General features: G+C 35.0%; 2 protein-coding genes across 5 annotated transcripts in view; one reads left to right on the top strand and one right to left on the bottom strand.

Moving 5' to 3' along the window:
• Positions 1-19,489, top strand: part of ERGIC2 (ERGIC and golgi 2) — a 42,793-nt gene extending 23,304 nt beyond the window's left edge. The window contains exons 7-14 of the mRNA XM_043881456.1: positions 3,253-3,354; positions 4,424-4,519; positions 6,625-6,680; positions 7,493-7,591; positions 10,956-11,053; positions 14,428-14,590; positions 17,180-17,262; positions 17,424-19,489. Of these exons, the coding sequence (XP_043737391.1) occupies positions 3,253-3,354; positions 4,424-4,519; positions 6,625-6,680; positions 7,493-7,591; positions 10,956-11,053; positions 14,428-14,590; positions 17,180-17,262; positions 17,424-17,486 (760 nt within the window). The 3' untranslated portion in view covers positions 17,487-19,489. The remainder of the gene's footprint in view (positions 1-3,252; positions 3,355-4,423; positions 4,520-6,624; positions 6,681-7,492; positions 7,592-10,955; positions 11,054-14,427; positions 14,591-17,179; positions 17,263-17,423) is intronic.
• Positions 19,490-22,595: 3,106 nt separating this feature from the next.
• The window catches only part of FAR2 (fatty acyl-CoA reductase 2), an 80,698-nt gene continuing 75,504 nt past the window's right edge, over positions 22,596-27,789 (bottom strand). For 3 of the 4 annotated variants that reach the window (XM_043881675.1, XM_043881671.1, XM_043881673.1), the window contains 2 exons: positions 26,530-26,657; positions 23,681-25,659 (listed from right to left, as the gene is read on the bottom strand). In XM_043881675.1, the coding sequence (XP_043737610.1) occupies positions 25,497-25,659; positions 26,530-26,657 (291 nt within the window). In that variant the 3' untranslated portion in view covers positions 23,681-25,496. Of the gene's footprint in view, positions 22,836-23,680; positions 25,660-26,529; positions 26,658-27,789 lie in introns of those variants that run through there. The other variant, XM_043881674.1, reaches the window with a different exon arrangement.

Raw genomic sequence — 27,789 nt, 5'->3', positions numbered from 1 at the left:
GTTTTAACAGATACCTAATAACATATACCCACCATTATAGTATCTGTATTTTTGCTGCCCTGAAAATCCTGTTTTGTCTGTTCATTCTTCCTTCCCCTCTGGGTTTTAAATTTTGTACTAGCTGAGTTTGAGCTCTAATATAGATGACTTTGGATGTTAGTTATATAAAGGTGTAGAGTTAAAGGAGGTAAAATAGGATTATATCTAAAGATACAGTTATTGCTGGAAATGGTAGAAATAGAAGTAATATTTTTATTCTTGGTCTTGTTGTTCAGAATAAGTAATTTCATGAGTTATTGTAAATGTAAGAATTTAGTTTAAAAAAATGTCTTCAAGCAACTGTTTTATTTTGGCTAAGTATATTTAAAAAGAAAATCTAAGCATGAGTTCTCAAATGTATAATAAGCTCTCTAAAATCCTATACCTTATATGCTGATACTCTTTTTAAAAATTATAGGTAGAATGTAATATTTTGTTTAGAATGGTCATGTCATAGAATAAAGTTCAGGTTACTTTGGGAAAGGCAGATACCAGGTGATGTTAAATTTCACTGTGGCCTGGTTTGTACTGAGAATTGGATGCTCATGTTGTGGATTTATACCCCAGTCATCTCCACTTTTCAGTTCAGTTGCTCAGTTGTGTCTGACTCTTTGTGGCCCAGGACTGAAGCATGCCAGGCTGCTTCCCTGTCCATTACCAACTCCTGGAGTTCGCTCAGATTCATGTCCTTTAAGTCAGTGATGCCATCCAACCTTGTCCCCTTCTCCTGCCTTCAGTCTTTTCCCATCATCACGGTCTTTCCAGTCAGTCAGTTCTTCTCAACAGGTGGCCAAAATATTGGAGCAGCTTTAGCATCAGTCCTTCCAATGAATATTAGGACTGATTTCCTTTAGGATTGACTAGTGCAATCTCCTTGCAGTTCAAGGGGCTCTCAAGAGTCTTCTCCAACACCACAGTTCAAAAGCATCAATTCTTTGGTGCTCAGCTTTGTTTATAGTCCAACTTTCACATCCATACATGACTGCTGGAAAAACCATAGCTTGGAATAAACATGTTTGTCAGTAAAGTAATGTCTCTACTTTTTAATATACTGTCTAGGTAGGTCATAGCTTTTCTTCCAAGGAGCAAGTGTCTTCTAATATCATGGTTGCAGTCACCATCTGCAGTGATTTTGGAGCCCAAGGAAAGAAAGTTTGTCACTGTTTCCATTGTTTCCCCATCTATTTGCCATGAAGTGATGAGACCGGATGCCTTGATCTTAGTTTTCTGAATGTTGAGTTTTAAGTCAACTTTTTCACTCTCCTCTTTGACTTTAATCAAGAGGATCTTCAGTTCCTCTTTGCTTTCTGCCATAAACGTGGTTTCATCTGCATATCTGAGGTTATTGATATTTCTCTCAGCAATCTTGATTCCAGCTTGTGCTTCATCTAGCGCAGAATTTTGCATGATGTACTCTGCATGTAAGTTAAATAAGCCAGGTGACAGTATACAGCCGTGACATACTCCTTCCTCAAATTTGAACCAGTCTGTTGTTCCATGTCCAGTTCTAACTATTGCTTCTTGACCTGCCTACAGATTTCTTAGGTGGCAGGTCAGGTGGTCTGTTATACCCATCTCTTGAAGAATTTTCCACAGTCTGTTGTGATCCACACAGTCAAAGGCTTTAGTGTAGTCAATAAAGCAGAAGCAGATGTTCTTCTGAAATACTCTTGCTTTTTCTGTGGTCCAGTGTATGTTGGCAATTTAATCTCTGGTTCCTCTGCCTTTTCTAAATCCAGCTTGAACATCTGAAAGTTCTCGGTACATGTACTATTGAAACCAAACTTGGAGAATTTTGAGCATTACTTTACTAGCATGTTACATGAGTGCAATTGTGTGGTAGTTTGAACATTCTTTTGCATTGCCTTTCTTTGGGATTGAAATGAAACTGACCTTTTCAGTCCTGTGGCCATTTCTGAGTTTTCCAAATTTGTTTGTATATTGAGTGAAACACTTTCACAGCATCATCTTTTAGGATTTGAAATAGCTTAGCTGGAATTCTGTCACCTCCACTAGCTTTGTTCATAGTGATGCTTTCTAAGGCCCACTTGCCTTTGCATTCCAGGATGTCTGGCTCTAGGTGAGTGATCACACCATCGTGGTTATCTGGGACATGAAGATCTTTTTTGTTTAGTTCATGTGTTCTTGCCACCTCTTCTTAATATCTTCTGCCTATGTTAGATTTCTGTCCTTTATTGTGCTCATCTTTCCATGAAATGTTCCCTTGGTATCTCTAATTTTCTTGAAGACATCTCTAGTCTTCCCCATTCTATTGTTTTCCTCTATTTCTTTGCATTGATCTCTGAGGAAAGCTTTCCTATCTCTCCTTGGTATTCTTTGGAACTCTGCATTCAAATGGATATATGTTTTCTTTTCTCTTTTGCCTTTCGCTTCTCTTCTTTTCTCAGCTATTTGTAAAGCCTCATCAGACAATCATTTTGCGTTTTTGCATTTCTTTTTCTTAGGAATGGTTTTGATCACCACTTCTGTACAATGTTCTCCATCCAGAGTTCTTCAGGCACTGTGCCTGTCAGATCTAATCTCTTGAATCTGTTTGTCACTTCCACTGTTAGTTGCTCATTTGTGTCTGACTCATTGTTACTCCATGGGCTGTAGCCCACCAGCCTGCTCAGTCCATGGGATTCTCCAGGCAAGAATATTGGAGTGGGTTGCCATGCCCTTCTCCAGAGAATCTTCCCGACCCAGGAATCAAATCTTCGTCTCCTGCATTGCCAGCAGATACTTTACCATCTGAGCCACAAATGAAGCCCCCAAATCTGTTATGTGACCCTGTATCTGTCCTGTTCTTTTTATCTGTAACACTTTATTCAGTATCTCACAAAAGCTAATAATTTTGTGATTGCTGCATATGTGCATGAAGAATGCATTTAGATATTCAGATGAACAGAAAGTCTTTCTTGGTGGCCCTCATTCCACCAGTGATAAAAACAGGATCCACACGTTCATTATTGGTAGAAATTAGACAGGATTAGGGACCCCAGCTTTTAGACCTCTAGCCATACTACTTCTCTTTTCCTACTTTCCAGGAAGTGACCAAAGAATACTTGGAACTTTATTTTAGAATAAGTTTCTGTAATAATTAATACATGACTTAGCTAAGTCAACTAGCCATTGCTATTTTTCAAATACTGTTGACTTTCTCTTTGTGTCTTATTGTGTTTTTAAACTGTTGCTTATTTGTTTTGTATTTAGGATGCTACAGCTGATTCAGAGTAGACTGCAAGAAGAACATTCTCTTCAAGATGTGATATTTAAAAGTGCTTTTAAAAGTGCATCAACAGCACTTCCACCAAGGTGAGATGTATATTTTAACTATGAGATTATTTACTATGGATTTACCATGACATGATTGAGTAATAGTTTAGTTCTCTGAATCTCATAGTTCTTAGAGAAAATATAATCATTCTGTATGATGAAGATGCCTTTTTAACTCTTGAATTTATGGCCTGTGATGTTGATCAGGATTATCATAAATAATAATATCTTATTTAATTTTTCTCTTTTATGTGTGTATGGTATACCTTCATATAAAATTGTACTAAGTTTTAAAAACAAATTAATTGCATTTACCATTATGGTGATGTATAAACTTTGGTTAGGAATTTCATGTTTTTATATTACTTTTGTATCTTTTATAGATTAGAAGAACTGATATTTGGAAATGCTATTATCATAAAAATGATTATTTAAAACTATATAGAGGTTTTACATTTGTTTAGGAAGAAAATGTTCTTTTGTATCTGAAGTTAAGTGTCATGCCCTTCCCTTACCTCATTCTTTTTCCCATCCCTTCCTGTCTCTGAAAGTACCACAAACATGATGAAAGTGTCTTTGTTGGACTAATAATTCTTTACTTTTCATTTTTCTTCTCTCATTAGCTTTAGTGCTCTGATTAAATTTGAAGAACTATGAAATTTTAGGTTTGTGTAAATATATATTCAATAGTTGGGCTTTCCTGGTGGCTAAGATAGTAATATCTACCTGCAGTGCAAGAGACCTGGGTTCGATCCCTGGGTTGGGAAGATCCCCTGGAGAAGAAAATGGCAACCCACTCCAGTATTCTTTCTTGGAGAATTCCGTGCACAGAGGAGCCTGAGGGCTACAGTCCGTGGGGTTGCAAAGAGCCAGACATAATTGAGCAACTAACACTTTCACTTACTTTTCATTTTCATATATAATTTTTTTCATTTTTGTAGTTTTTTAAAATAAATGTTTAGCTTTCAAAAAACTGCTATTCTGCTTTTGACATTTAGAACATTATGTAAAAATCGATCTTTAGGAGTTTTTTTCCTCTAAAGTTTTCTCACCAGTAAATGATAACTACTGACTATGCTGTAAGTAATTGTAATGTATCTTGTAACAGGGAAGATGATTCGTCACAACCTCCAGATGCTTGCAGAATTCGTGGTCATCTGTATGTCAATAAAGTAGCAGGGAATTTTCACATAACTGTGGGCAAGTATGTTCTTTTCACTTGCTGAAAATACTTTAGACAAGTTGGCAGTTAGGTTAAAAGTCAAATCTTTGCTAATTGAATAATATCTAACTAACAACTAAAGGACTCTTCAAATGTGTATTTTTGATGTCTTCACATTGTTTTGGCCTTCAGCCTCAGGATGAAGAAGACTACTGACTTTAAAAACTTCTACTTTAAAACAGAGGGATAATAGTCATGTTATCTTTCATATATTAAAGTATAGAAAATACAGGTAAATGTGAATTAAACCCTTCAGCTTGCCAAGAGTTGGTAGCCACAAAACTCTTGCCTGGGCATTTCATTAATTTGTTCATTTTGTTGGATGATATTAGGTTTTTTGTTTTTCCTTTCAGTGATTCTCATCAAAATGGAATCCCTAATTCAAGACAATGTTTTGATGTAGATAGAAATGTGTCTGGGATAAAGTTAAATTAGGTGAATGTTAAAGAAAAATCTCAGATCACCTGCCTTTATGAACAGAACCCAGCACAGAAACTGGCATATGATAAACACCTGGTAAATTTCTGAGTAAATAAATAGATCTCTGATTGTCTCTTCCCTCTTTCTCTGCTGCTTTCCCCTCACTTCTCTCCTCCTAGCTAGTTTCAGAGCTGAACAGTTCTTCATTGTAATAAACATTTCTTGAGTATTTGCTACATGCGAAGTACCATGCTACATACGATAGATGAAACAGTGAAAATCAGAGAAAGGGTTTGCCCTTATGATGCTGACATTCTATGAGAGAATCTGAACTTTAAACAGTGGATTACACTAATAATTACTTAATTATAGTTGTATTGTAACTATAAAGGAAAACTGTGGCTGATAAAAAACTATAAAACAAGGGTGCTGGTCTACTTTCCAAATCAGTGAAGGTTTTATTGAAGAAAACCTTTGAACACTAATGAATGATTTGACATTTTATATGTAAAGGAGAGAATAGCATCTAGGCTGAAGGAAAGATAATAAAACAGGAGAGAGCGTGGCTGGATGGAGATTTTCTTTAATGTACAGAGAAAACATTAGACTTTGTTTCAATGTTTACAGTGATCAGGTCAAGCATTGCTTTATTTTTGTTATCCTGCTCCTTTTAACATTCATTTTTTGTTACTGTCGCCAGGAGCTATTCTCCCCATCCCCAACCTGTAGATGGAAACCTTAGAACTTCTTCATATCATATAGTCCAACAGATAATTGTTGGCTCAAAGAAATTTAGAAGGGCTTATTACATCTCTGGATGCAAACAATATCCTATTCCAAAATTAACTGAAAGAGGGAAACTGACAAATATAGTAGGAACCTCTATATTTTGGTCTTTGTTCTTAATTGCATTAAGAACATTCTTAATTTCATCACACATCTTTCTGTGTGATAAGTCACATCTTCAGTAAGAGAGGTAAAATGGAAAATCACTTGGTTTGTATCCTATCCATATCATATCTGGGATTTTGAAAATAAGGAGTGCCAACTCTAAAGCCCAATTAAGCAAAATGTTCTCTCCCCAAAAAAATACCTGGATTCAAAAAAAAAAAAAAAACCACCTTGATTCCAAAAAAGTACTCAGCTACTACTATTACAATTTGCAGTTTATTAGTACGTTTGTGAAAATTTGTTTTTTCTCATTATGTAACTACGTAATGTTTTCAGTTTTGCATCTTGGCCCACAAAACCTAAAGTATTTACTGTCTAGGTCTTTTCAGGTGGCTCAGTGGTAATGAATCCACCTGCCAGTGTGAGAGACATGGGTTCAGCCTCTGGGTCAGGAAGATCCCCTGGAGAAGGAAATAGCGGCCCACTCCAATACTTCTGCCTGGAAAATCCCATGGGCAGGCTGCAGTCCGTGGGGTCACAGAAGAGCTGGACATGACTTAGCAACTAAAACAATAACAATAATTTTACAGAAAATGTTTGCTAACCCCCATTTTATTGCATCGAGATGAATAGATTTAACTCCTTAAATCATAGGCCAAGTATGTTATATTATTTAATTCTAAGAAAATCATATAGCTTAGGAAAGATCCCCTTTCTGATTTTAATTCGTTACGTATTTAAACATTATTACTTTAATCTTTTTTCCCTCCTCTCAGGGCAATTCCACATCCCCGAGGTCATGCACACTTGGCAGCACTTGTCAACCATGACTGTAAGCAGTTTCTGAAATTTCTTTCTGGGAAGATATCCTCGGGAAAAGTTTGTTTTTAAATTTTTAGTGCAGGTGCAAGGTGGGGCTTTGAAAGTGGGCTGCTCTGAAAGAAGATATCTACAGGAGAAAATAAATGATTGCACTTAATGACTAATCCATTTTCTCTTGTCTTTAAGCTACCTATAATTCTATTTAGTCATAGCTCAGAAGTTGCTGAGGTTAGGGGAAGAGCCTTAGTATTCTTTATATCACTTAGTACACATTTCTACTAATTTTTACAGATAATGAAGAGAATATATTTGAAGTTTCCATATGTAAATTTAAATAGGGATATAAAGTATTCAAGTTAGTTTCATGTAATGGTTATCATAAAATTTAGTCCTTGCTGGAGAATAAAAACAAGTAATAAATTCCATAAAAAACAAATATGGTCACATTTAGCAGTGATGTGTATTAAAAGTATATCTGATCAGTTTCATGGATATCACCCCAGTTCTTCTAACAACACAATCCTGTTTCTATATGATGATTTGGACTAGAAAAGGATTGGTTTTTTTGTTAACAGAATTAGATGTTGTATTATTTCTTAGATGTTAATTTGTATATAATTATGAAATTTGCGATACAGCACTCCTATGTATTCATATACATTTTTCTCAAAACAATGTGGTTTTAAATACAGTATTATCATACCACCAGATTTTAGATACTTTCATTTGAGAATAGATAAGAATGTGAACTAGTCTGTAACATGTAGTTTTAAATAATTTAATGTCTCTACTTAATAGTTTCATTTTTTTTTTGCTTCTTAGCTTACAACTTTTCTCACAGAATAGATCATTTGTCTTTTGGAGAACTTGTTCCAGGAATTATTAATCCTTTAGATGGAACTGAAAAAATTGCATTAGATCGTAAGTATTTAAAAATTACTGTTGGAATTTGCATGTACGCAAATTGTTCTTGTAACTTTGATAAAACATTTTAATTAATTCTATTCCTAACCCCCTTGTAATAGATAAACAAACAAACAAAAAAATAGATAAACAAATCTTTTAAGTGGTTTAAATGGTTGATAATCATTAAGTGACAATGTTTTGTGGAGAGAATGTCCTAGTAGTGGATGAATTTGAATGTTAAAAAATGTACCGTGAAACAGAATAAGGAATTAGTCAAGAGTAAGCAGGACAAGGAGTAGAATTTAAAAGCTCTCTAAATGTATGAAAGGTCAATGTAAGAGGGTATAATTGCTTTTCCATATTCAACAAATAAATAATAAAATAAAATTTGAACATTATAAGAAGAATTTCTTTCTTTTTATAGATTCAGAGTTCTAAAATGCATGCTATACTTACCATATCAGAAACATCTCTGGAGAAGTTTACAAACATCAGAAACCTGGAGTTTTTCTAGAATGGTTTGTTGTTAATACAGAAGTAGTTCAGATATTTTTTATAACTGTTTGTTTTAACCATCTGTTCCATTTAAAATTTCAGCTTAACCAAATATGAATGGATTATTTTCTTAAATTTTGTAGCAAGTTATCAGTTCTCATATTCCCTGAAGATTTTTGGTTGCTTTTCTCCTTAAATACTCATATTGTGTGACATACCTTGAGGACTTCTAAAGCTTCCATATTGTGTGACATACCTTGAGGACTTCTAAAGCTTCCTATGCTTTCCTTTTGCAAAAGAAGTCTAGCCTCTGCAAAACTAATTAAGGATTTTATTTTTTTTAATTCAAATAGATTTATTAATGTACAGTATTTTACTCTGTTAGCACAGTGTTGTAATCAGATACATTAAAGATGCTTTATTTAGAATTTTCACATTCATGAGTATTTTATGTTTCTGTTTGGGAATGTTTCACTTAAGAAAACTTGACACATGTGAGTAGAAACATTCTGAGAGTTATAAGCTTTATTCTGTGTAACCTCATGTTAAGTACATGTTCATTCCACAGCGAAATATATTAAATATTACCTGAGGTGCTCATTTGAAACATGTTGGTTAATACTTTGTTTCAGGATCCTAAAATGAACTATAAATTTTTATAAAGAAGCAGATTTAAAGATGAACGGATTACTTTTCAAAAGACTTTTGAAGTTCACTTGTTCCTAAGTTCAGGGAGACTAAGCTGTTTAGAGTTATTTTGTAAAATGCCATGAGATGAATGTCAGCAGGTTTTCAAATCTTTAAAACATGTATGCTCTTCTCCTGCCTAATATATATTCTGTTGCGCCTCTTTTTCAAAAAAAAAAAAAAAAATTCAGCATCACAGATCTGGTGGGATCAGGTAACTGCCCCCTCTGATGTAGGAGTTTTCAAGGGTTTACTTAGCAGTGACATCTTTAATGCTGTGCAGATTTGGACAGCAAAGCTTGCAACAAAATCTATTGCAACAGCATTTTCTGCCTTGCCTGGTCATTAAGTTACCTAGCAATCTTATATATTAGACAAATAGTCCGTAGCTTAAAAAGCTCTGGCGTTTCTTTGACCCTCATGGGTTATTATTCATTGCATTGGTACTTCACTCCTCATGGTATGAGATTTCGTTTGTCTCTCCTTTTTTCCTGCAAGTCTTAATTTTCCCACACATGTGTACAGCATTGGTTGTAACCTCACCACTCTCAATTTCATCTTTTTTCATAAATACTTAATACTTGAACACCTTCTGTCATTTTCACTTTACTATTTTTATTTATCATATAATAGAGTTATAAAACATCTAAAAAAATAAGCACAGATTGAGCGGTTTACTTCATATCAAAGAACAGCTCAAAGGATGAAAGCTCAGCTGACAAGTCAGTTATTGGTGGTAGACAAAGTTGACACCCTCTTGCTCTAATATTATCTGTGATAATATTTAGGATTTAAATTGAAATTGATTATAGAAGAACTGGCCAAAAACTGTTCATGTTTTTGAAAGTGATAGTGGTACAAGCATTAGGTGAACTAAGAAGTGGTGAGGTTGAAATAGGCTTTGGTTTATTTTGTTGGAAACTTGTCTAATGTAGTGTTAAACAGACCATTACTCTTACTTCTCCCTTCTATCTATAGTTTTACCTTTCTCTCTTCTATTCTGAATTATGCTGAGATAAGAGACTGAAAAATTGAATTGATGGAAATAAAAATTTATTCATGCTGAGCAAAAGAAGCAGGACACACCAAAGTACATACATATACTTCCATTCATATGAAATTCTGGAATCGACAAAACTGGTGTGTAACAATAGAAGGTAGATTAGTGGTTGGGCTAGGCCAGATATGGAGGGAATGGACTGAAAGAGATTCAAAGGAACTTTGTGAGGGTGATTAAAATGTTTTATTCATGTACACAATTTTCATAGACAATTATTACCAGATGATGTGAAGTATGTCACAAACATAATGAGGCCCTATCACTTACCTAACTGAAATTATAGATAAATATATCTAGTTCTACATTTTCTAGAGTGCAAGATCTAGAGAATTAACATGCTTTTTTATTATGTGAATTGTTTAAAATCAATAATTAGTAATATAATGCTTTTTCTGACGTATTAAACCTAGAAAAGCCTAATGACTATGTAATTATAATCCCTTTAATTACATAGTGACCCCAGGCCATCATTAAGTAGTTTCTTTTTTTTCCTGCTATCATATTGATTCTTTGTATTTATCTAAAGATTACATTTTGATTCATTTGGCTGAGTGGTACATGCTTAGTCACTCAGTTGTGTCGACTCTGTGACCCCATGGACTGTAGCCCACCAGGCTCCTCTGTCCATGAAACTTTCCAGGCAGGAACACTGAAGTGGGTTGCCCTTTTCTACTCCAGTTTGGTTTATTTGTCCAATGGCTAATTCAATTTTGGTTTATTTTTTTATCTTAAGATATTAGTAGAAACTGAAAATGTATCTTATGGTGGTTATATACTATTATAACTTTATTTTTATTAGTTTCTGTACTATAAGGAACTGCTTTTTTATTTTCCATACTTTATAAAAGGATGCAAATGACTGTAAAGGATATCTAACGAGGTCACTAGCTCATCTATTTTTTTGACATCTTCTAATAGATATGTGTGTGTGACTTTTATGCTTACTGAGAACTTACTTGTTTTATCAAATGTGAATTATTGCTTTCATTGATTCTTTTATAATACTTTTTTGTTAGACATTGTTATAAATAGCATTAAATCTCAGATTAGATGTGTTTAATAGAAGAATGATATATTTGGAAGCAGTTTCATTGCTACTGGATTGATGGAAAAAACTACATTTTGTTTTTATTCTAGACAACCAGATGTTTCAATATTTTATTACAATTGTGCCAACAAAATTACATACGTATAAAATTTCAGCAGACACCCATCAGTTTGCCGTGACAGAAAGGGTAAGTTGAATCCAACTGGTAAAATGATTTTTTAAATCTTATATCCTACACATATATATTTAAAACTTTGTATCATGTACATTGTTATTAGATGTTCATAGGACATTTAGAAAAACTGACAAAAAGATAAACATTAAATTTCAAATTAAAAAAATTTAAATTTCAAATTTTAAAAATGGAGGTGGGAGGGGGGATCGGGATGGGGAATAAGTGTAAATCTATGGCTGATTCATGTCAATGTATGACAAAACCCACTGAAATGTTGTGAAATAATTAGCCTCCAACTAATAAAAAAATTAAAAAAAAAAAATTTAAATTTCAAAAAAGAAATTTAATAAAGTTCAAAAGCATTACATTTCAAAAAGTAGAATTCTTTTTTTTAACACATATATTATTTTTGAAATTATTTTCCATTATAGGTTTAAAATGAATTTTTTAAAGCATTTATAGTTCTGCTACAAAATTAGGTTGAAGTATCAGGTAATGTCCTCCCTCACTTAATATTTGGAATGCATTGATTGACCTTTTATTTTAAGCAAATAAAATATCAGAAATGGGTACTAAATATATGTTTTAGAAGAAGAAAAGAAGTAGATTTTAAAAATCTGGAATGTTTTCTGTCAATTAATAAAAAAGTGTTAAACTATGATGATATTAGTTATTTTACTTTTAATATCTTAATTTTTAATGTTTTCCTATGTATTGGTATAAGCAGGTTTTTATCTGCCAACAGATTTTCTAATTTCACCATTATTTTTTAATTAATGCACCTACCCTGGGGCATGCATGGTTATTGTGACTTACATAGCAGGTTTAGAGGGTTTTCCTTCTTAAGTTAGGGCTTTGTATTCATCTGTTAATAATTGAGAGGAAAAACATTCTGTAACCTTAGGGTAGAGTGGCTCTATAAATATTGACAGTGAGGAGCAGAGTTTTAGAATTGGACAGTTTAACAGATTTCTCATCTACTCTGGGACCATATTTTCTTTCTTTCCTTCTCTTTTTTCTTCTTTTGTTTATTTTTTATGTTATATTTACTTATTGTGTTCAAATATGATAAATATTCAAATACTAGTATCCAGAAAAATTCCAAAATTTAAGTGCTTTAAAAATTGGCTTTCCTGCATATGAGATTTTCCTTTGATAATCTTATGACTTGTGTTGATTATGCTCTCAATAACTGTAGAATTTTCTTTATTCTTAGGAATCTAAGTACTGAAGTTTTTATGGATGTAGTGTCATGTGTTTATAACTTTTCAAATGGTTCAGAAGAGAAAAATCAAGTGTGTGTATATATAAAACTGTGTGTGTGTACACATAGAAACTAGCTAAAGTGTTTATAAGTATATATTGTGCTTGCTTTTCTGTATGGCTGGGGAGATACCATTTCTTACTAAGGTTGGCAGCACTGGAAGGTCAGGCATTCTACACAGTGACAAGGCTTTGGGGAAAATGAGTGATATACATTGCTAAGAAAGTGTAAAGTGGCATAATAGCTTGGAAGGGAGTTAGACAATATCTGGAAAATGATGTATGTGTTTACCCTTTGACACAGCAATCCTACTTCTATAAATTGAATCCAAAGATACAAGAAAATAGAAGTGATATGTATATGAGGCTATTAGTTGTGTTATTTGTAATTGCAGAGACTGGAAACAACCCACATGGCATCCACACATGGGGTAGCATGCAACCTTAAAAAGAGAGAGAGAATATACCTGTTTACTGATATGAAATTATCTCCAGGATTTTTTTTTTAATAATAAAAGTAAATCAAAAAGAAAAACAAATAGAATCCCAGAGCATTTGGCCTTTGTGGGGTGTGTTTGTACTAATAGGGTAACTACAAGAGTTGTGTTTCACTGTCAGAAAAAGTAACTGAAGTTGGCAGAATGGATAGATGATAAGGTCAGCACTGACCTTCATTGGTCCTGAACCAAAAGTGAACCATTATGAGTCTTTTGTTATGTAGACACCGTGATCCCTGAAACAACATCCACTCATATAGATGGTGACAGTGTATTTATTATTTTGGCATTATATTTAACTTATCAGAACTCTTAAGATGAAGTAATTTTAAATTGGAAAGTTGGTCAATGGCTTGTAAGGAAGCTTGTAAGGAATACGCTTACAACAGTAGTTCTGTTGTGCTAACAGGCAAAGAGATTTTGTAGTGCCCACGTGAGTTGCTATAATTTTCCTCATTATTTGTCTTCCTGAAGCTTGTAGTTTAGTTACAGTGTAGTAGAAACAGGTAAGGCTTGACACGAAAGTCATAACAAAGCTCTGGGTATCATAGTTGTTTCATGCTAGGATGTTGTTGTTCAGTTACTCAGTTGTGTCTGACTCTTTGCCACCCCGTGGTCTGCAGCATGCCAGGCCTCCCTGTCCTTCACTGTCTCCTGGAGCCTGCTCAAACTCACATCCATTGATTTGGTCCTCTATCGTCCTGTTCTGCGTTCAGTCTTTCACAGCATTAGGGTCTTTTTTGATGAGTTAGCTCTGTGCATCAGGTTGCCAAAGTATTGGCGCTTCATCATCAGTTCTTCCAATGAATATTCAGTATTGATTTCCTTTAGGATTGACTGCTTTTGAACTGTGGTGTTGTAGAAGACTCTTGAGAGTCCCTTGGAATGCTATGGTAGAAATTTATTAGAAGTTTGCAAGCTTGATTTTTGAAGTATAAATAGGATGAAACAAAACATTATTTTCTTACTCAGTGTGCACACTGTGGTTTGTAAATTTAGGTACAGTCCTTTCAAGAAAAAAATTTCATTTAAAAACTGAACCAGCAGTCAGTCTTTCAAATTAATACATTCTTTCTTCCTGTACTATATCTCATATAGTTTAAAATGAACAACAGAAAATGAAATTGTTTTTAAATTTTTTCAAATGACAGGAAGTAAGTATAATTATTTTGTAAATTCTTAGTGAAGAAATATTACAAAAAAGTATGTTAAAATAGGAATGTATTGGGTTGGCTAATAAGTTCATTTGGGTTTTTCCTTATGATGCTACAGAAAAACCCAAATGAATTTCTTGGGCAATGCGATGGTTTTCAATGATTTGGCCATTGAAGAATGTACCATATAGTTTTAAAGTCTTGGGTTAATAGAGACCTTGTATGTAAAGTGATTTTTTTGAGAAAATAGGAAAGAATGATTCAGTTCTTTTGATTGCTTCAAAAGCTAGCCATACAAAGAATACAGGATAGAGAACTTGATCTAGCAGCACAATTCATGAAGAGATTTGGATGTCTTGTTCTTGTTCAGGAGGGCTGGAGGACTTCCTGTTGACTGTATGCAAATAGCCTAATGACATGAATCCTGTTGTGTCTTCCTCCTCTCTTTCCCCTTCCTTTTGCCTTCCTTTAGGAACGTGTTATTAACCATGCTGCGGGCAGCCATGGAGTCTCTGGGATTTTTATGAAATATGATCTCAGCTCTCTTATGGTGACAGTTACCGAGGAGCATATGCCTTTCTGGCAGTTTTTTGTAAGACTTTGTGGTATTGTTGGAGGAATCTTTTCAACAACAGGTTAAGATTCATTCCTGTTTTTTTTTTTTTTTTGTCTAATTTCTAAAAGTATTGCTCATACTCATTCAAGATACTTTTGCTCAAAAGGGGCAAAAAATATATACATTTTCATGTTTTGATATTTAAAGAACTTTTTCTTTAAGATTTAATTTCAAATGTCAAAGATTGTATTGATTAAGTGTTAAACTTAAGTTCACTGCATTCAGTGAGTTAAGGGAGATTACTTAGTGTGGTTGGGCTTCCCAGGTGGCACTAGAGGTAAAGAACCTGCCTGCCAAGGCAGGAGACGAGAGAGATGTGGATACGTTCCCTGGGTCAGGAAGATCACGTCAAGGAGGAAATGGCAACTTACTCCGTTATTCTTGCCTGGAGACTCCCATGAACAGAGGAGCTTGGTGGGCTATAGCACATAGGGTCGCAAAGAGTCAGGCACAGCTGAAGGGACTACACCCACAATGTGCTAGAGAGAGCCTAGAATTGAACCCAGGTTGTGTCATTTACACGGTGGTAGCCCTGTGTCAGTCACCTACATTTTCTAAAATTTCCTCTCTATAAAAATGGGAATAATAATATCTAACTTGCAAGTGTGTTGTAGGATTAGATGAGAAAATGCCTGGAAACAGTAGATAGTTTGAACATAAATTTTCTTTTTCAATTAAGGTATTTTTAGCAGTACAGAATATAAAATTATATTTTATGATACGTTGCACTATGAAATACATGCAGCCAAATTTTAGTTAATAATATTTTATGAGTTCTGATCATTTTGCTTTAAGATTATGGGATTTTCTCAAAGATAACTTGAAAGAAAAAGAAGTGCTATATTGTGAAAGTTAAAGTGTTAGTCACTCAGTCATGTCCGACTCTTTGAAACCCCATGGACTGTAGCCTGCCAGGCTCCTCTGTCCATGGAAATCTCCAGGCAGAAATACTGGAATGGGTAGCCATTCCCTTTTGCAGAATTGTAATTGTGAAAATTTGAAAGGATAAAGGAAATATTAGATTGGTGCAAAAGTAGCTGAAAATAGAAAGGATAAAGGAAATATTAGATTGGTGCAAAAGTAGCTGAGGTTTTTGCATTGTTGAAATTTACCATTTGATGTTAGAATACATTCTGAATTGCTTATGTATACATCATTTTAATGTGCATTTCTTGCTTTATGTTTTTGGCTAGTGACTTATTACTTGCTGTTTATTTTATATATATTTTAGACTATGGAAATGATGTTAGACAAAAAGCAAATTTAAGCGATTTTCTTGAGTTCAAAATGGGTTGTAAAGTAGCCAAGACAACTTGCAACATCAACAGTGCACTTGGCCCAGAAACTGCTAATGAACATACAGTGCAGTGATGCTTCAAGAAGTTTTGCAAAGGAGACAAGAGCCTTGAAGATGAAGAGTGTAGTGGCCGGCCATTGGAAGTTGACAGCTTCAATTGAGAGCCATCATTGAAGCTGATCCTCTTAGAACTACAGAAGTTGCAGAGGAACTCAACGTCAACCATTCTCTGGTCATTTGGCATTTGAACCGACTTGGAAAGGTGAAAAAGCTTGATTTAAGTGGCTGCCTGTGAGCTGACTGAAAATCAAAAAATTCATTTTGAAGTGTCTTTTTTTTCTGTGCAACAACAAGCCATTTCTCAATCTGATTGTGATGTGCAACAAAAAGTGGGCTGTATATGACATCCAGAGATGACCAACTCAGAAGCTCCAAAGCATTTCCCAAAACTAAACTTGCACCAGAAAAGGGGGCATGGTCACTGTTTGGTGGTCTGCCGCCCATCTAATCCTCTGTAGGCGACATCATTACATCTGAGAAGTATGCTCAGCAAATCAGTGAGAGGCACCGAAAGCTACAGCACCTCCAGCTGACACTGGTCAACAAAAAGGGCCCAATTCTCTACAACAACTTGTCCAAGCATCTTAATCACTTCTTACAGGGAAAATGCTTCCAAAACCAGCAGGAGGCAGAAGATACTTTCCAAGACTTCATCGAATCCCGAAGCACAGATTTTTATGCTACAGACATAAGCAAACTTATTTCTCATTGGCAACAATGTGTTGGTTGTAATTGTTCCTATTTTGATTAAAAAAAGATGTGTTTGAGCCTGGTTATAATGATTTAAAATTCAGTCTGAAACTGCAGTTACTTTTGTACCAACCTAAATAGTTCCTTTTTTATGCTAACTTCTGTTTAGTATTACATGGAGTTTATATTTGGAATTATATTTTTTTAAATGAATGAATAGCTTTTTAATGAAAGTTTCAGTTACTGCTTTATTTATAACAGAGTCATTTAAATTTGTGGTAGTGTAAGATATATTAAGCACCTTTGAAAAGATTGCTTTGTCAGGGTCGTGAATTATGTGGCCTTCTGATTTTGAAAAGAAGTTCACTTATTCTAAAATCCAGTTGTCTTGATATTTTTAACTGTGGATGTCAGTAAAGCAAACTGTTTCCTTCCTTAACCTGTTCCATTGTAATTAGTTGAGTTTTTTATTCTGACTCACAAATTTAGGAAGTAAATAACATAGGAAGAAATTTCATTAAAAACATAATTTAATTAAAAACAAACATTTTGTTGTTACAGGCATGTTACATGGAATTGGCAAATTTATAGTTGAAATAATTTACTGTCGTTTCAGACTTGGAGCCTACAAACCTGTCAATTCTGTAAGTGATACAGTGATGTCCATCCTAAGTCATAGTATTATTGTTAAATCTAAATATTAGCTCTTGGTGCCTGAAAGAAATTGCCCAAAATAAAGCATTATGTTTAGAGGAAATAGTGTAAGAAATAAAACTCATACTTTGGTCTTTTTGTTCCTCCCTAGGTTCCCTTTGAAGATGGCCACACGGACAACCACGTACCTCTTTTAGAGAATAATACACATTAACACCTCCCAAGTAAAGGAGAAGAACTTTTTGCCTGAGACATAAAACCTTTTTTAATAATAAAATATTGTGCAATATATACAAAGAAAAGAAAATATGAATGAGAAGCAGAAATCAGACCTGGGGGGAAAAAAAAAACCCAAACTGAAATCCTATATGTTTCGTGTCTGTTACAAATGTTCTAGAAGAAATTATGCAGCTAATCTAATCAGTGAACAAGCCCAACTGGAGTATTGCTTTGAACATGACCCCTTCTGATATTTTCATAGCAGATGGGCAGTATTGAAATCAGACCTTGCTTCTTGATGACAAAGAGCCTGAAGGAAGAAGTCAAACCACATCTAAAGAAAATGGCATTGATAAGTGCAAATGTTTTCATCTCTTTGTTTTTTTTAAAGATATGATGTCAGAATAAAATATGTAAAACATATGGAAAACTAGTCTAGATTTTAAAAAGTGTGGGCAGGTCACATTGTTAATAAAGGAAAAGGCGGGGTCCCTATGTTATAGCCATATTACTGTTAAGCCATAATGACAAAACCATTTATCCAGTTTTGGGTCTTAGGATGGTAATCGCTTTTCTTTAAACTCTGGCTATTGACATTTCTGATTGTTCAAGGCAAGGTCGTGAAAGACTAAGGTAAATGCTTAGAGGGGCGGATGCTGTAATACGTAACAGAGGTATCATTCACAAATTGTATGGGCATGTATGCAGGGAGAAGAAAGCACATGTTTAAAAAAGATGCTAAGTTTCCTAATCTGATCCCTATTCTTGTTATAGTTTGGAAACAGGGGGAGATCCACTGCTAATGATGAAAATTATCAGTTTGTAAAATATTAAGAGGAAAAGTAGCATTTTTTATGTGTTGTGATAGTGGGCAACAGGGTAACTTTAAAATAGACGTATGAGGCAAATATTTAAGTAAGACAAGACAATGTCAGATCTGAGAGATTATCATATTAAACAGTGTCATATTAAACATTAATATGATTAAATGTTTATCATATTAAACATTTTAACTGTAAAACTGTATTATGAAAGAACCATCTGCATTCAGAGTGTCCTGAATGTGATTGATTCTGTATTAGATTGTGTTGGACTAGATTTCTTACTGTTTAAGGATTAATTTTACATTTCTAGACTATAAAAGATTTAAAAAAGAAGGGTATATCACTCAGGTGCTGTTAAAACCTAAATTTGAAATATGTGTGCCAACATCATTTTTACTTTTGTAATGCTTAATAATAACAGTAGAAGAATCATCAACCAATTCCTCGTGGTTTAAGTCTTTTAGGGAAATGGGGAAACAAAAATTCCAGGTAAGTAACAAGACCAAGACTAAAAGACAAGATTGTAAATGGTTTTTAGAGAATAGGACATCACAAGTTAATTCCTTTCTGTTAAAAGGTAAAAGGAAAAAAATGTCCTGTTGAAAGCAGTTGGGGCAGATAATGGAAAGAAGAAGAAATACTGATAAAACTACTTTATAGTAAAGCTTATATAAGAATGCTATTTTGCAAATAATAAGCATCATTGTTTAAAATATACAGTTAATATGATTAAGAGCCATTAAGTTAACTGACTAATATAAATGACAAGTTTATGCTTTGAAAGATTTTCGAATTCAGAAAATTCCAAATAATGAATGGCCTTCTCATTATTTAGAAATTTCTGATTTCTTCAGATGTTATTTCCAATGAAGGTAGACTAGGAAAAGGAATTTTTAATTAGAATTTTAGCTGTTTTAGACTGAATGTTGGTTCTGTGAATCTGCTTGTCAGAAAATTCGATTAAGTTTCAGGGTTATTTTAATAGGAAAAACTATTGATTTAGAGCTATTTTCTTTCAATTAGGATTATAACAGTTGAGTATCTTTAAGAAGGATTTTAAAAATTATTTTGGTACTTATATATGATTTTTAATTGTTACCGTTTTGTTTTCCAAATACCATATTAAAATTGTAATGGTATTAATCTGTCCCATTAAAACTGAGTATAAAAAGAATTTCTTTGAAGCAAAATCCTACTTTGCCATTGATTTCCATTTTAAAAGTTATGAAAGGTTTTCACCTGAAACTCCTGGAGTAGTCAGGGTCAGATTTTGGGCAATCAAAGTATTAAGATTCTGACCAGCCCTTTGTATAATGGGTGATGAAGTACACTTGTGTATTAGGATTTAGTAGCAGTTTTTGACCTCACCAAGTGTTTCTTTTCCATGGCAGAGAACACTGTACTGGCCTATCTGTCTATTGGCATGTACCTGGGGATGCCTCCAGTAGGATACCCAAGTTTATTACTCAGTTTTTTTTACTTTATTAGGGCATTCATAGTATCTATGTGTATATATTCCATCCTAAACATTTTAATATTGAGATCTGGAATTATGTGAAATGAGGTTTCTTTTTCATCTGTGTTTGCATACATTAGCCTATAAAAAGAGATGAAATGTTTAAATGAAAAAGATGAATAATTCTCTGCTGCAGTATTTGTACACTTCAGACTACCTCTTGGGAAAAGCTTAACTCAGAATTACACATTTCTAATTCTTGACTTAGATGATTAATATTATGCTTTTCTCATATACATTTTGATATAAAGCACTGAATTTTTGTAATAAAACTTTACTAATGACAAAGTTTATAATCTTTAATACAAGCTTTGGGATTCATAAAGGAATGACTAAGATCTAATTTTTTTAATGGTATAAAGACAGATGTTGTGCATTGTCTTTTTGTGTCTTAGGTTAGTAATTCAGGTACCAAAAATTAAATTTACATGCAGCTCCTTTGTTTCACAATTTAAAACCTTTAAACTTAAGTTTGAGATGTGTATATATTTTAAATTACTTAACCTGAGCTTTAGGATCTTTAAAATCTCATCAGGCCTTTAACCTAGTACTTAAGCTCTTCCCTGTCTGCTTGGAGGTCTAGCAGACCTTTACGCCAACATGAGTCACCCTCTGTCAGCACTATCCAAGTAGATCACTACTTGTTCACTGCCTTATGGTATGAAGCCTGGAGTAATATCCAGGTACTATTTATTTATGGTAATTCCTCCCACCCCTTTTGGGATATTTTAGTGACTAAATCAGCATTATTTTAAGAGTAGGAAACAAAATGCCTTGGATTTTTTTTTCTTGTAGTTTTTAAAATTGTTTTAACAGAAACAGAAAAGACTCATTCAGCGTCACAATCCTAAAGATCTGGACTCAATAAAATAAATTGTACAATAATTTTTTTGTCATTTTACGATCATGTACCCCCAAATAAGCCTTAGTTCCTCATATCTAAGCTGCTTTTTCCTCCTAGGAAACCTACAGCAATCATTATCATTCAATATCTTTCCTTTTGCCTCAGTGGAGCTAAATTGCTGTATCATATGGCATTTATTCTATATTTTTCCTGTTACGAGTGAGTGAGGAATAGAGTTGACTCCAATTTATACACCTGTAAACAGATTATAATCAGCAAAACATTTAATGGTTTTATTTCAGTGACTGCAAGTTGTATTTATCAAAAGACATTAACAATTCTTCCAAATTCATTTATGCCATTTGTGTAATAATTTTAATGTAAAGCCCAGAATGAGGCGGTGTGGCAAAAGGTATACATTGATGTAAGATACATACTACATACTAAAGCAGACCTTCAACAACATGGCATATAATTATGTAGTAAATATTTTGTAAATTCTCTTCTGCTTTCAAGCAACTATACAAATTAATTGGGTGATTTCTTGTATTGTACTCACCTTTGATTTAAGATATTTTTCTAGAATTGATGAAATTGACCCCACTCCACATCTTTCCAACCCGTTTACAATTCCAGCTTGAAACTGATATTTCAAATAAAGGAGGGATACACCTAAAATATTAATCCAATTTATATCAGAGAGCTCTTTCTAGCTGTTAACACTCAATTTCAGTTAAGTATTCATTGTCATAATTGTATCTGCACCTCACAGGGCATTTCTCTCTCTTAAGTCAGTTATATCTTAAAATCGGCAATTCTAGCAATTTGTTTTATTTTTAAAAGGTAATCTAGATAGCATTTTTTCATATATGTATATGGTTCCCAAACATAATTTTTTAGATTTGCAGAGAAAATGTACAGGGGAAAAGTTATGTGGAAATTGGCATGTGATTCTTGTGAACTTTGAAACATTAATATTTTTAGAAACGTTCAGTTTATTCACTCAGTCATGTCCGACTCTTTGCAACCCCATGGACTGCAGCACACCAGGCTTCCCTGCCCATCACCAACTCCTGGAACTTGCTCAGACTCGTATCCATTGAGTCAGTGAGGTCATCCAACCATCTCATCCTCTGTCGTCCCCTTTTTGTGTATTCAATCTTTCCCAGCATCAGAGTCTTTTCTAAGGAGTCAGTTCTTCGCATCAGGTAGCCAAAGTATTGGAACTTAAGCTTTAGCATCAGTCCTTCCAATGAATATTCAGAACTGTTTTCCTTTAGGATTGACTGGTTTGATCTCTTTACAATCCAAGAAACTTTAGGCTGACCTAATTTAATTGTTAATGCTCACTATGAGATAACACACTACTTGACTGTTAGTTCCTTCTCAAGTCAGTTTTACCTTGAGATTCTAAATCAGTTATTTAAATGAGCTAAAAATTTAAATGAGTTAAATTTTATACTAGCTGGAGATGTTAGGTTAGTATAAAATTGTGAGAAATGTTTTTCTGATTTGTGTGCCCATCTGCCTCAACTTTTTCTAGAATTAATTGCCTCATGTGTTGACTGTTTTCAATTCTGTAATGTTTGTTACTGTAATATCTTGTGGGTGCAGAATATAGGGATTACCAAAGCATTTTAAAAGTAACCTTTTCTTTGTACTTACTGTCCCCTTCTCCATCAAAAATAGAAAGTTCTTACTGGATTGTATATATTAGGCACTCAAATTATTGTTAATTGGTCTTGATATAAAGTAGCTAGGGGTTTTCTTTCATGCGGATACCTACTTTTACAGCTTAATCATCACAAGAGAACTTTGTGTCATTTCTCTAATACCACAGGTAGAACATTCTTCAGCATGTGTTACCAAATTGCAAGTCCATGTGCCTGACAAACAGTAAGGTCTGTCAATTCTAAAACATTAGAGTTTGGAACAGAGAAAGGTTTATTACAGATTCATACAAGGAGATGGGTGGCTCATGCCTTAAGAAACCCATGTAGTGAAAGCTTTCAACAAGCCCCTTTAAAAGCAAAAGGTGAGAGAGAGGCGTGGTTAGTTGTTGCAAACTTCTTGGCATCAGATCCTTTGTTCTTGAGGTCAGGTCATGATCAGGGAACAATATTCTTGTAAATCTCTACCGAACCAAAGTTATTCTCTGTCCTGTCAAGAAAGGGCAAGGTCCAAGGCACAATTTGCATCCTCCAAGGTCCTGGTCCTGGCTAAGAGGAGGCAGATCTCAGTTGGCAGCTCCTTCAGGGCCCGGTCCCCAAACCCTGCCAAGCTGTCATCTCTGCCATGCACCCAACCCACCTTGCCTTCGGTCTCCTCAGGCTGCCCAAAAAGTAAGGGGAGACCAGATCTCACAGACTGCAATCAAGGTAGGTGGCTGTGCTATTTGGTAGCAGAGACAGGGATGGGGGAGAGGGTCACTGCTCCTCAAGGTCTGGGCCAAGGCTAGTGGAGGGCCTTAGTGAGGGCTCTGGAGCCCTGCAGGACACAGTTCCCAGTCTGTTCCCTGGGTCTTCCAGTTCACTCGCTGGCCCAAGGCCGGATGAGCAGGAGGGCCTCCAGGAGAAGGCCTGAATGTGCCTTTCCACCTGATGACCACCACACCACTGACCCTTGGCTGAATCACTTCCCTAAAGGTCCCTCCTTGACAGTTACTTGTGGGGCGTGCCAACTGTGGCACTGACCAATAACTGTGCAGGACAACTAATGGTTGCTCACTGACAGACTGCTGCTTATGGGTGGGGCCCACTGAGGCACTGACCAATGGCTGAGCAAGACCTGTTGCCTAGTAACAGGGTGCAGAGTAATGAGGCACAGCAGTGGCTACCCGTAAGGGCTGTGCTCATCCCGCTCTGTACCCTATTAAAGGTGTCTGAAAAAACAAAGCATTATGGGTATGTGTTAATTCATATTCATCTGGTAGTTTCTTTTTATTTTCCTAAAATGAGGGAGAAGATCTACTGCAGTAGTCAACAGTTAAAGATACAACACTAGAAGAGAGGAAATCAGTCTTTAATTCAAATTTTCATTTAATCAAGTCAAAACTGAATGATCAGTGGAATTTATTGAATTGGTGAAACATAATAACCAAAAGATAGTAAATTCTTAGAACTATTATGTTTTATCCAATTTCATTGAGTTATATCTTGATTTCATTTTTATCATCTATAGTTTTTATCTTAACTCAAACATATTACACAGAATTCTCAAACTGAAGATAACCAGGTGCTTTCTTTCAGAGCTGGGTTTTCTGCCCTGGAAAGTAGTTGGCATAACTTAGATGAGATTGAGAAAGACATTGCCCAGAAGAGCCTCCCTGCGCTGACCCCAAGTGCACTTTATGGGGTTCAGAAAAATTTCCAATAATACTGGGCTAGAAGTTGCTCTCACAGTTCTAGTACACTTCTACCACCTGGATGTGCCTTTCTGAGTATTAACCAATTATCCCAGGAAGTGAGCATATGTATAACTACCATTGAATGTTTTATGCTCATATAGTTTTCTAGTAGTTATGATTATTTTTAGTTACTTAGGCCCCAGGTACTGTTATCTGAATTGTATCCCATGTTTTTAACATGAAGGACTGCAATCTAAAATGCACTCATTTCTCAAATATGATGAAAGTTGGGATAACAGTTATATTATTAATATAGGATTTTGAGAACAGATTTTTACTAATTCATTTGCATTATTCATAAAATATTTTTAAAACAACACCTGTTCTCTGAACTTTGAGTCACTTAATGAAGTCTGTCCTCTTCTGCTGAACATTGTACAGGTAACATTCTGCAACTGGGGTGATCAAGATACTAGCAAGTCCTGGTGAAAGAGTGAACTTCCCCACAGAAAATATGACTAGCATTTAAATTTTTATTTACAATTTTGCTCTTCTCAGTGCAAAGATCAGGAAAATGGGTTTTTACGTGATTTTAGCCTAGGCCTTCCTCTAACATTAGTCACTAATCGAAGGCCTGGGCCATATAAGCTTAAATATCAGGGATTTGGCCACTTTAATGAACAAGAAGAAAACTCTTAAGAGGAGGTAATCAGGAAAATTGATGATTCAAAAGATTTAGAAATAATAGTTGTCAAATTCAAATTACAAGAACCAATTTTTACTTAAAAGCATAATAATCAGCCATAATGAAAATATGCTTGAGCCCTCACTCTATACACATTATTTACACCTCTTGGTTCTCTTCAGGTTTCAGATGTGGGTATAGTTAAGGAAAATGTTAGATGTGAACCCACTTTTCTAATTCCCCCAGCCCTCAACCAGGACTCCATAGTATAGCACAAAAAGAAAGCAGAAACCTCCATGGAGAATTGTTTCTCTTACAGCATTTATGACAATGTTGAGACCTTTGTCTACTTATCTTGATTTTCAGCCTTTATACTAAGTACACTATACTAAATGGTTCCAGTGACAACTGCCTTTCTTTAGCATATCTCAGCTTCTGCCATGTGTCCTCCCATGTTTACTGAGTTGACATTAGTCCTCTCAAGGAGAACAAAGCTAAATAAGGGAAGATGGGTGTCCTTTGGTGTTTTATATTCAAGAGCACAGAATAGTGTTAAGAAACAATCTGGAAACAATTTTTCCCGAAAATTTGTATGATAATTGGCTAGGATATGACTTTTCTTCTCTCACTGAAATGAAATGAAAATGTATAGTTAAGAAATAAGGATGAATACATGACAGCACATTTGACAGGTAATAACGGGCATATTTGTCACCTAATCTTGAGAACCACAGTTGCTGTTTTAGAGGTATCTGAGAGGTTCCAGACAAAGGGAGATTGCCAAATGTTCTTAGACCTTGAGTGTGCTAGATGCCCTAAAGTAGGAGAGGAATTTGTAACAGAAGCTCACGATGAAGAACCACACATTCCGAGCCACCTGAGATCTTGCAATGAGAAGACGCCAGATGATGAGGAAGAGAGCAGTATTAAAGAGGTAGTGAATATTTCGGAGCCTGAAAACAGACGTATATAACCAAAGTCAACAGAGTACCAAATACCCAACTATATTACCTAAAAATAAATGTATCTTTTCCTGGCTATGACCAGCAAATAATTAAGCGTCCTCAGGCATGTGGCACTATCTGATAGCCTTTTGATTTTGATATCTTTCATTTCTACCACTTTCCTTCTGAGTAATCATATTTCTACAATATTCCCCTGACTAGTTTCCCTTTCTCATACCTTTCTGCTTTAACCTGTCTTATAAACATGGCTAATATAAGCTTTCTTAAATACACTTTAATCATGGTACTGTATATCACAAATCACTGATTCTTGTTCACTAGAGGGTAAATTCTAAAGTCTCACCTTGCTTTTCAAGGTCCCTGTCTGTTTGCAATCAACTTTTCCCATCCTGATCATCTCTGCATTAAAAACCCTTTGCTTCTACCAGAATTATGCAAGACTGCTATGGGATTAATTATTGAAAAAAATTTCAGGCAGTCAATGCTACTGAAGAACAGTTAATTGATTCGCCCATGTTAAATAGCATCATCAGGTTTCCTGCCTGTTGGGCATTCTTTATATCACATTATGACAGGATATGGTAGAAGAAACAAACAGATACAAATCTGGCTCCTCTGCTTACCATGTGCGGCTTGCCCACTTCCCTCCTTTGAACCTAAATAGTCCCTTGATGGAAATGGGATAACAAAAATACTACCTGCCTCATAGAAGTGTGGTGAAGTCTAAATAAACAGTGTATGATAGGATATATAGTATAAAGGCTGGAAAAATATTAACTGTTCTGCTTAAATTTCATGCCTGGTATAAAATGAGCTACACATGCTAAGTACTCAATAAATGTTAACTGTTATACTTACCTTTTTAAGTGTTGCTTTGCTTCTGGGATCCCAGCCATATCCTCTTTCAATAAGTACTTCTTAACTCCTAAAACATAATTTTCAATGTATTCTAACCAGTTCAACTGACGTATATCAAAGTTGAATACCTGAAAGGCAAGAAGAGATTATGGATTGTCAGAATTGCTGGATGATCACTTTGCACATTTGATGAAGTTTCTTTTATATAAATGAGTGACATTCTGTTTGAAAGATTTATGTGATACCCCTCCAAATGAGATTATTTGAGCTGTTATTTTAAAGGCAGTGATAATATGGATTACCATGCACATAGAAATATTTAAACATTCAGTTCAGTTCAGTTGCTCAGTTGTGTCGGACTCTTTGTGATCACATGAACCACAGCACTCCCGGCCTCCCTGTCCATCACCAACTCCGGGAGTTTACCCACACTCATGTCCATTGAGTTGGTGATGCCATCTAACCATCTCATCCTTTGTCATCCCCTTCTCCTCCTGCCTTCAATCTTTCCCAACATCAGGGTCTTTTCAAAAGAGTCAGCTCTTCACATCAGGTGGCCAAAATATTGGACTTTCAGCTTCAACATCAGTCCTTCCAGTGAACACCCAGGACTGATCTCCTTTAGGATGGACTGGTTGGATCTCCTTGCAGTCCAAGGGACTCTCAAGAGTCTTCTCCAACACCACAGCTCAAAAGCAGCAATTCTTCAGCACTCAGCTTTCTTTGTAGTCCAACTCTCACAACCACACATGACTACTGAAAAAACCATAGCCTTGACCAAATGGACCTTTGCTGACAAAGTAATGTCTCTGCTTTTTAATATGCTGTCTAGGTAGGTCACAACTTTCCTTCCAAGGAGTAAGCATCTTTTAATTTCATGACTGCAATCACCATCTGCAGTGATTTTGGAGCCCCAAAAAATAAAGTCAGCCACTGTTTCCACTGTTTCCCATCTATTTGCCATGAAGTGATGGGACCAGATGCCATGATCTTAGTTTTCTGAATGTTGAGCTTTAAGCCAACTTTTTCACTCTCCTCTTTCACTTTCATCAAGAGGCTCTTTAGTTCTTCTTCACTTTCTGCCATAAGGGTGGTGTCATCTGCATATCTGAGGTTATTGATATTTCTCCTGGCAATCTAGATTCCAGCTTGTGCTTCATCCAGCCCAGCGTTTCTCATCATGTACTCTGCATAAAGTTAAATAAGCAGGGTGACAGTATAGAGCCTTGACGTACTCGTTTTCCTATTTGGAACCAGTCT

Source organism: Cervus elaphus, chromosome 22 (assembly GCF_910594005.1).
Source record: "Cervus elaphus chromosome 22, mCerEla1.1, whole genome shotgun sequence".
Classification (NCBI taxonomy): domain Eukaryota; kingdom Metazoa; phylum Chordata; class Mammalia; order Artiodactyla; family Cervidae; genus Cervus; species Cervus elaphus.
The sequence above is the reverse complement of the archived record's forward strand: the minus strand, read 5'-3'. Positions and strand labels throughout refer to the sequence as shown.